Source organism: Lonchura striata, chromosome 12, assembly GCF_050655825.1.
Source record: "Lonchura striata isolate lonStrDom1 chromosome 12, ASM5065582v1, whole genome shotgun sequence".
Lineage (NCBI taxonomy): Eukaryota > Metazoa > Chordata > Aves > Passeriformes > Estrildidae > Lonchura > Lonchura striata.
In genome coordinates this window covers 10061335-10071065 of record NC_140714.1, presented here as the reverse complement: position 1 = coordinate 10071065, position 9731 = coordinate 10061335, and the positions used below count along the sequence as shown (strand labels likewise).

General features: G+C 42.9%; 1 protein-coding gene across 6 annotated transcripts; it reads right to left on the bottom strand.

The window, feature by feature from the left end:
* Window position 1: 1 nt before the first annotated feature.
* XPC (XPC complex subunit, DNA damage recognition and repair factor) lies at window positions 2-9718 on the bottom strand. 6 transcript variants are annotated; one of them, XM_085590473.1, is made up of 16 exons: window positions 9287-9718; window positions 8869-9070; window positions 8550-8683; window positions 8152-8272; window positions 7590-7674; window positions 6955-7112; window positions 6624-6744; window positions 6347-6436; window positions 4999-5931; window positions 4383-4543; window positions 4030-4111; window positions 3447-3581; window positions 2781-2950; window positions 2486-2579; window positions 2183-2272; window positions 2-1630 (listed from the first exon to the last, which is right to left on the bottom strand). In XM_085590473.1, the coding sequence occupies exons 3-16, from the start codon at window positions 8617-8619 to the stop codon at window positions 1421-1423; spliced, it is 2520 nt and encodes an 839-aa protein (XP_085446599.1). In that variant the 5' UTR covers window positions 8620-8683; window positions 8869-9070; window positions 9287-9718; the 3' UTR covers window positions 2-1420. The 6 variants fall into 6 exon arrangements, with proteins under 6 accessions (XP_085446599.1, XP_085446596.1, XP_031361781.3 ...); XM_085590470.1 differs by having other exon boundaries at window positions 9309-9718; XM_031505921.3 differs by having other exon boundaries at window positions 9605-9718.
* Between the last annotated feature and the right edge of the window lie 13 nt (window positions 9719-9731).

Here is a 9731-nt window from a genome sequence, read left to right as displayed (position 1 = left end):
GTTGGTCTGTAGGCTTTTTTATTAAAGTATTGCATGCTTTATGTCCAGGAACAGTGTAATATCCAGGTGGTTTGTAGCTTCCACAAGAACTATTTTCATATTGTTGGGTTTTGTTTATCCTGCAGATATTTCTGTTTTGGGAAGCTGCTCTCTGGTCTGTGTACTGCTGTCAGCCTGCCATGGGTTTACTCCCCATTACTGACCAAAGAAGTCAGTCACTTTCTTGCCTCTCTAAGATCATTTGAAAAACGTGATAGCTCAACCTGACTGCTACAGCCCCTTGTATTTTAAGGAGACTGGGCATTCTGAGGCTTGTGCATTCTGAGAACAGACAACATACTCTTTTTTTCAAACTTCTATTTTGATCTACAAATACAGTACAAAAATAGATTTTTCTTCTGAACATACATGAAAGCCATTCTCTTACATTTCAGTTTCTTTGACAATGTCCAACAATGACTGAATTTTGAAGAGACTGTGTCAGTCGACTTGAGATACATACTGCCAAAGACAGATCAGTATTTCTACTACAGAAGTGCAACAAAAGCTTATATAGATTTTAATATTCCTCTCTCAACAGTTTTTAATGCTATGGTACTAGATAACAAGAATTTTGTGGTTCTAGTGAATTTTGTTCCATCAGTGAGTGTTGTGCTCCAGAACAAGATCTTGATAAGCAACAGAAGTAAATATGTAATCATATATATTCAAACTGCTTAAGATGGCATATTGAACCCTATTTTTGTAACAAGGACAGGGCTTCTCCCTTCCACAGCATTTCTGAGAGATTACTCCCAGATTTCTGAGAGTAAAGGAAGATGAGAGGCTGAAAAGCCAAACTTACATTACAAAATGTAAGTATTCTTTAGAAAATACAAATATGTCCATATTCTGATTTTGGGTTGTTTTTTTTTTAGACCTTAAAGGAAGTATTTCCCCCTTGAGCCAGAAAGGCCAGAACTATATCTCGCCACTGATTTGGGTAAGCTACGGATCAAAGCAGGCATCAGCATTCCTTTGGCCACCTCTCTGCAGACAGAAAAAAGCAGCTGGATGCTTTAGTTCTGAGCAAGCAGGGAAAAATGAAAACAAGAAAAATAGGAAAAGAGACTGCTGATGACAGGAGTGCCTCAAGAAACTCAATTATTAGTGCTGAGTGATATAAAAGAGAGCAAAAACCCCAACAAAGCAAAGTGATCTTGGAAGGTGCAGCTCTTCTCCCAAGTCCAAGGACAAAAGGAAAAATCTGATAATGAAGTGATACCTGTGATCTCAAAGGAAACTGGATACTGAATTAGTTTGGTCCCTGACAGCTCAGAAACAAAAGTGCAGAGGAAGAGCCTAAGGTCCTAAGTGGTAAAGGATTCTTCTATCATGACTATGTTTCCTGCATCTGAAAACACCAAAGAAAAGCTGGTCATCACAATTTCTCAAAAGGAAACAATTGAGCTGCTTCTCCCCTCTTTTCTCGCTTGCTCATTTTGGCTGCAATCTCTTCTTGTTTCTCTTGCTGGCGATTCTGGGGCCAATAAATGGCTGTGTTCCCCACTGTGTTCTCTGAGCTCGGAGCTCCTTCTTCATCTGAAGAGAATCCCCCTCCTTTCTCTGTCTCAGGTGCTGATGGCTCAGTCTAGAAAAAACAGGTGTGAAAATCAGGAAGTCACTCTAAGAATCACTTGTAACTGCCCCTTTCTAAGGGCTTGTCTTTGGTCACAGTGATAATGAGTGGCCTTACAGAAGCTGGTTGCTCTGGTTTGGGCTTCCCACCCAAAGTGCTTCTATTTCTCAACACCAAGCATTCTTGCAACACAAGCACTTTTGACAATATAAGAATAAAACCAACCTGTTTTAAAAAGATCAGGCTTTTCATCTTTATCCTTGCAGAAAAAATTAACAACTAAAACATCTAAAAAAGTGCCCCACTCTCATCCTGTTAGCTACATGTTTGGCTTAGAGGAATTAATCTAGGAAAGCATATGAGAAAACAGAAAATAGTAAAAAAATTAAAAGCATTCATTCCTTGTTAAACAGTAACAAATCTTTGATGAACATGACCACACTGAACTTCTAGTGTAGCTTTTTTTACTAGCTGAAGACTTTAGACCAACTACAGTCTGGAAATTTTCTTCTACAGTTAAAATAACCTCCAGAAAAAGAAATGACTGATAGAAATGCAGGATACCTTGATGGAGTAGCGTTGCCTCAGTCTCTCTCTGATGAGAAGTCCTTTTGTCAGCAGCTTCCAATTCCCTAGAGCTCTTTTCTCACGCTTCTGTTGGGGATTGTTATGGGAAAGAGAAAAATTTACTACTCTGAGTTTCAATGGATTTACACACATAGGAAATGAAATCTTTAAGATTTTTAAACTACCATCAAAAAAGCCTCGTGCTCGTTGCTTACATAGTCTGCCCTGTTTGACTGCCCAGTTTCAATGAAATTTAGTTTGTAAATATTACAATAAGGAAGGTGCAAAAATAATTCTCACCTCCTTCTCCTTCTTTTCTATTTCTGCTTGTTCATTCTCCCAGGCAGCAACAAGGACCTCTTTATACTCCTCACACACCACATACCCATCAGTACTAGAAAGGAGAACACAATCTTCTGTCAGCTATAAGGAGGCAAAAGAAAGGGAGCAAATGCCTGCTGAGCCAGCCCAAAAGCTACTGTCTGTCTCACAGGATCAAAGTATACAACTGGTCACATGCTCCCCTCAACACAAGATGCACAAATTCTGCAGGACCTCAACATCTGACAGGTGCAAGAAAGCAGCTTTTACATACACTGGATGTGAGTAGCCGCCATGAAAATCAAATCCAGTGATGGCTTGAGCACAGTCAATGTCCAACTTCCGTGCCACTCTGTTCAGGTTTGGCAGTTTCAGCTGCACACAGCCAACAGGTAACATGGATGGCAAGAAGAGATAGACATTTCCATATTCATTCCGAGGGACCTGTTATGGCAAGATTAAAGAGAGATGGTGATAATCCTGCTTTCTGGAGAGAGGTGAAAATACCTGCTGTAACTCAGGAACTCTCCCCTCCTGACCTGCTATATTCCACTCCAGTATTCAATTAGTATTCACATGACAAGGTAAAAGCCTAGATTTTAGCTGCATGGTTATCTCCTAGCTATGTCCTCTGCCCAAGCTTTGTTACTCAGGCTGAAATGCAGATAATTAGCAAGGCAAAACATGGGATAGGAAGATCAGATCAGCAAAATGTTGGCTTTAGAAGTCTGCTCTCATTACCTTGTGAGTACTTGTGAAAGAAAGGCTCAGTAAAGTTTTGACTATTTCCTCCTGTGAACATTGACCTCTCAACTCTTAATCCTGAATCCATATATTACTGACTGATCTCACGTCTGAAGCATACAACTTCTGGAAAAACAAAGCCCAGAACTCCACACAAACCCCTTCCTTTAGACCAGCCCTCTGCTTTCCCAGCTACCTTTCCATCCACTGCTATGGGAGGCTGATACTCCTCTGTCTGCCAGCGGCCAAACAGCGCCAGGTCCTCCTGGTCCCGGTTCGCCGGCTCTGCCAGGCGCGCCTTCCTCACCCGGTTGGAAAATCCTCTCACCATCTGCAAATACAACAACCAGGCCTGTAACAGCACAAGCAGCTGACAGTGATTTGAGGTTTTCCTAGGACACCAAAGGAGAAGGTTCTGGGAGAGCAGAAATGCTACTTCCTAGCTTCAATATCCATTGCGTATAAATGACAACCCATGGCACCTGTATGCAACAGGCAGGGATCCAACAGTGCACATCAAACATTGGGGTGCCTCTGGAGAAGGTGAAAATGAAGCAGTTCTGCCAGATACTCTTGGGGTGGGAAAAAAACAAAGCTGGGCTTTGGGCAGGATGTAGGATCTATAGGCACAGCAGGTGGACAGTACAGCTATCACAAACCATGCAAGCAAGTGTGAAATCTACATCTGTTGACAAAGCAGAAGACAAAAACCAAAACAGAATTGACCTTGAGCTTTAGAAGACAGATGGATTGCATAGGAGGAAGTCGAACTCTCTTACCTTGTAAGGCACTTCTCCAATCCTCACCACTCGAGCTTGCTTCAGCCAAGTGTCCCTGGAGTGCAGAGTGTGTATGCAGTCTCTGAAAAGGCCAGAAAGAAGCAAATGTAAGAGTTTTCAAGTCATCCATAACAGATCCACAATAAACTTATCATATTAGGAATAATAAAAAAAGCTGTATCTTAGTGATACACAAATGCTGTCAGGCAGCTAAATGCCTCACCTGTTTATGCATGTGGCCTAAGACTACTGCTGATACCATCATTCAAATTAACTCTCGTTTGTTATGCAAATTAACTCTCCAGTTTGTTACAAAGATCACAGATACAGGTGACAGTAAGTGCACAACTCACCTGGAGTAGACAGCCTCTCCCCTGCAGTACCCCAAGATAGCAGCTGACTCGGGATAGATGGCCTGGTATTTCAAGAGGTGCCTCTTCAGTGCATAGAGAGGGTGGTTTTTGTATTCTCCAATTGCTGTTGGTAGAGGTTGATCTTGAAGCTTCACTTGAAACTGTAAGAATTATACAGAAAAGAGTAATTTCTTAACTTTTTCACTACCCTTTGTAAGAAAATAAGAATGACTATAATACGAACCAAAGGAAAAAACACCAGAAACTTAGCAGATGAGCCAACAGGCCAAAATACTCTTGCTGGAAATAAGGACTTAGTATGACTTAGTATGACTTATGTATTTTAAAAACTCTCTCCAAGAAGAGTAACGCTAAACACTACACAAACCTCACCAGTTTCCAGCACAAGCTATGCAAACTTGTCTGAACAACCTCCATAATTTCATATTATTTCAATTTACCACTGCATAGTCTCTTTATGTTCAATCTTAACATTTCAAGTTCAAACACAAACCTTCTTCCTCACGGTAAGAGATTTCTAATGTTTTTGCCTGAATGAGAACCCAGGGACTGGACTCCTGGCACTACGTGTCCTGAACAACCTAGTGTGATTTACCTCATTTTCTTCCTTCTTGTCTCTCTCCACATAGGGACTTTCATATGGCTGCAGTGTCTCCTCCCACCACTCTGCGTCCACACGGCTCTTCCTTGTTGAGGTCATCCACACTGGATCATATCTTTGTGTCACATCCCTGACACTCCCATCGTTGTCAAACCCCACAACGTAGAAAAGCGGCTTTGTGGCATGTGCAAAGCACAGCTGGGGCTGGCCCACATTGCCATGAACACAGTCTACACAAACCCACTTGTCCTCAGGCTCAAGGAAAACCTCCAGCCACTGGTCTGTGCCCATTGCTCTCCTCACCTCCTGCTGTCCATCATCCTCATCACTAGAAATGATTTTGTTTCTCTTTCTCTGTGCTTGAGGCAAGGCTGGAGTTGTACTTTTTGCTGGTTTAGTCTCAGCTCCATGCGAATTTTCTGCTTGCCTTGTTTCTGAAGTCTCAGTTTTTGACCTTTTTACAGTTGTCAGCTTTGAATTCTGGGAGGCCTGTGAACTTCTCCGCCTCTTAGGGACAGTTTCAAAATCCTCATCAGAGAGATCACTCTCCTCCTCTGAAACCTCAAAGTCTGAAGCACTGCCCTCATCACTTCCACTCTCTTCCTTGTAACACACTTTGGAGGCCACTCGTCTCCGGCGGTCGTTCTTGGGCCTGACTGGCACATCTTTTTCTGCTGAACTGGTCTCATTATTTGATCCCTTCTGTTCCTGGCTACCTTTAGTCAGCTTTGATTTATGTGTCCTTCCAGTCTGGGCAGTTTTGGGTTTCTTTGGCTCCTTGTTGCTTTCTTTGCTCTCTGAGGATTTCTCATCCTGCTTGGCTTTTTTGCAGGGGCATGTTTTTGCCACAGCTTTGGGTGTTGTGGCAGAACTCTCCCGTCCCTCATGGGTGCTGCTGTGAGACAGCCTCTTGGATGAGCTCTTTGCCTACAGGGAAACAGGCCAGGTCATTTTTATGACCACAGCTAAGAACATGGTAAAAAAAAAAGACTAAAATCAGCCCAAGGTTCATGCAGACCAAAGGTTCACGGGTACAATCAACTCACTTGAAAACTTCAGGCAACTGGCTGAATAGAGGTGTATTCATGCAGTAAGAGTTGCCATCTAAGTTTTAAGAAATGTAAACCCACTGAAATGTTAAGAAATCTTTGCTGAAACACAGAAATGAGTGGCTTTTTTAAAGAAGAAAATTAAAAATTAAGGGTGTGCATTTTCTGCAATGTAGACAGAACCCTGGTTCATGCAGTAAACAATTCACTATAAGCTGTAATAGGAATAAAGTTTTTTTAATCCTACTAAATCAATGACCTATTCCTTATTCTACACAAACAACAAAATCTACCTTTGGTCTTGTCTCCTTGAGAGGAATAGGCTGAAAAGACAGCACGAGACGACACAGCAGCTGTAATGCTCTCAGAATAATTAAAAATATCTGCAAAACAGATTGAGTACTTTAATCACAGGAGCTCTTGAGATAAAAATGCAAGAAAATAAAAAGCTAGAGAATCATTTAAGTCACCGATCTGCCTTCTTCAAATCCACCCCTTCCACCACTTGTGTATGACCTGACACACAGCATCCAAACTCACCAACCAGCCCTGCACTTCCCAGTCTCTTACATGAACAAGCTCCTCATCATCCTGTGCAGCATAGATGGCAAACCTCCTCTCCAGTGTTGCCTGAAGGGGCTCTCCTTTTTCAGTGGAAAGCTCATCATTGACAGTGAAGGTTCCAACAAACCTGAAATACAAGACACCTGCTTATTATCCAGTGTTTGTGACTGTATTCTTAAACTTCTGAGTTCACCCTCTCCTTCTCTAAAAAGGACAGCCCCTCTCACCCTTGCAGATAAAATTTTAAAAACCCACAGAAAATTGCTAGTTACAGTTACCCCTCTCCCAGAACTCTCGCTCTACATTCTATGTGACAGCACCATCAGAAGAGCTTTACCATTTCACCAGGTTGGAAAGGTAGACAAGGCCCACTTGGCCTGTGGGCACTTGGGTGAAGCGGGTGGGGACGATGGACAGAGCGATGGCGAGGAGATCTGGCTGGCTGCAGATCCTGTTCCTGTAGAAACCATTTGCTAGTAAACACAGCAAGTGAACCTGAGAGAGAAGAGTTTGAAAGTGAGTTCACAAGAGATTTTCCTTATTGGAACTACTGCTCATGGTAAAGACAAGGAATACTTCACTGCTCCTTTTAACAGAGAGAGGTGGCAATAATGCCTCCCAAGACTCAGTGCTGTCTTCAGAAGACAGCAAAGCACTAAAGTCTTTGCAAGTGTCTCCTGCTCTACATGGCTGACAGTTTAATCCCAACAGAATGAGACAATATCCCTCTATGGAGACATATACATCCTACTCACATATGCTTTGAGTTAGAATTTTACTAACACAGGTACTGATGTTTCCAGTTCACAGTTTAAGAGGAACCTTAATGAGCATCTGTCAGGACGACAGCCTCTTTATTTTGTCACTTCTAGCCTTTCTAACTATTTAAAAAATAGCTTATTTTGATTACAAATCAGTTCAGACACCTTTATGCTCAATTTCTTCTCTGCCATGGTTCTCTGTGACAAATACCTTATGTGTGTCCTCACGAACCTCCTTGCTGAAACGTTTCATCATTCTCCGAAGGTACATCTCAAACTCAGCTTTTCTTTTTTCTCTGCAGAAGATTACAAAAGAAAGGGATGTTGTGGGTTTTCTGTGGACCTGCCTTTCTTGATTTCTGAACTGGGCCATCTTCCATGCACACTTAAGGAAAGGTTTAGTGATTGGTTATGTGAACAGGTTGTTAAGGTTTTGCAGTAACACAATGTCATTCACCCACAGCTGTCCTCGCAGAGACTTCCTGCTGTCCCTTCACTGGAAACGGAGACAGTAAAACACAATGAAGTTACACACTTGATTTTCGAGGAAGCTGAAAAGCCTCCTCCATTCCTGCCAACTTCCACTGAAGATTTTTGGTAGAACAGTCAGTGTGTAAACTGTTCATCCCATAGCCCTGCATTATTCCAGCTCACTGGTCTGAACCACGTGGGGATTTTCACCCTGAATGAACGCAGCAAGTCAGTGACAGCCAAGACTTAGGGTATTTTTAACTTCAGCCTTTAGCAGCCCTCCACCACCTCCTTGTTCTTACCTCCTCTCTCTTTTCTTCACCTGCTCTGGGGTTTCAATCTCTATCTCGACAGGATTGCTTGGCAGCCCCACTGATGGAAGAACAGTAGCTTCTTCTAACTTATCTGGAGGCTCCTGAAGTTCTGTAAAAATAAAACACTAAATTATAAGTAAACATGGAATAGATTCCCAGGGAGGACTGGTGATTGGATAAGAACCTACATTTTCCTTCTCAAGTGTTCAAACAACCTTCAAACAGAACACATCCAGTAACTACCAGCTCCTGGATCTTCCATAACACTGTGTGTGCTAAGTTAATTGAAATTACTGTGGGATGTTGGTCACCTGCTGTTGAGGAATCATTGTGATATACAGGCTCTTAAAAAAAGTGCTTAACATGAAAAAATATGCAATTGTTACCTTCCACATCCTCCCATTCATCTTCACTTTCATCATCATCATCATTGTTGTCAGTATTGTCTTCATCCATTTCTTTTTTAACAGGAGATTCTGTCTTTAATTTTATCTCCGTCTGAGGATGCTTCAGTGAGTCACTGTTAAAATCACAAAACAGTGGTAGCACCAGGAAACGCAGGTGCTTGTTTATCAAAGACTAAAAATAGAGAAACAAATCAAGCATGATCTCTGCATCAGTAACAACCGATTGAGTATTTGACCATCAAACCACAGAAAGAAGTAAGAAAAAGGTCCTATAGACTTGAGTGATAAATAAATTTACCTGCATGTTTCTTCTTTGATAGAATTATCTTTATTTCTAGCATTCTTTTTACTTTCTTTTATTTGTGATTTTGCCTCTTCTTGTTTTGAAAGTTTGGAAGTTTTTGCTGAGTTGGAAACTTCAGTATCACAATCATCTCCCTTTTTCCTAGCTGGAGCTTTTGAGGTCTTTTTTATACTGGGCTTTTTCTCTTCAAAATCATCTGCAAATGACAAAAGAAATGAAGATTAATGTTAGAGGACAGAGTTTCATCTCCATGGCCATCTGAAACAATATCTCCATGGCCTTCATTAGAGGCAGCTTCAGAAGAATGCGAGCAATCACAATGCTGAGCATGTCATTGTTTGTTTACAAACAAGCAGAATTTGAACAGTGAGACTTGTTGGAGAGAAATACCTACATAACTCACAAGAAGTACCTAAAGATTCCTACAGTCCTACCGATGGAATCGGCGGAAAACCAAGCATCGTGCTTGCCACTCATAACAAGTTATTCTCGCATGCCGCTGCTCAGGAGAGCACGGCCGAGATGAAACAGCCCCGCACGGGCTGCTCAGCCTTTGGCAGCGTGGGGGACGAGTCACACGCGGGTTTAACGCCTGGATAGCACAGCGATAACATCCATCTTCCTCCAGGCCGGCGCGCCCGTCCTTCCCGAGCCGACCCCGCGGCTGGAGCGGCCCGAGCCGCGGCGGCAGCGCAGCTCCGGCCCGCCGCGGCCTCCGTGCCGCACTCACCCTCCTCACCCTCCTCACCCTCCTCCGGCGGCCGCCCGGAGCGCCTCTTGCAGGCGGCGGCGGGCCGGGGCGGCGCTCGGCGCTTCCTGGCCATGGCGCGGGCCGGCCCGCCCCGCGGAGGGCGCGG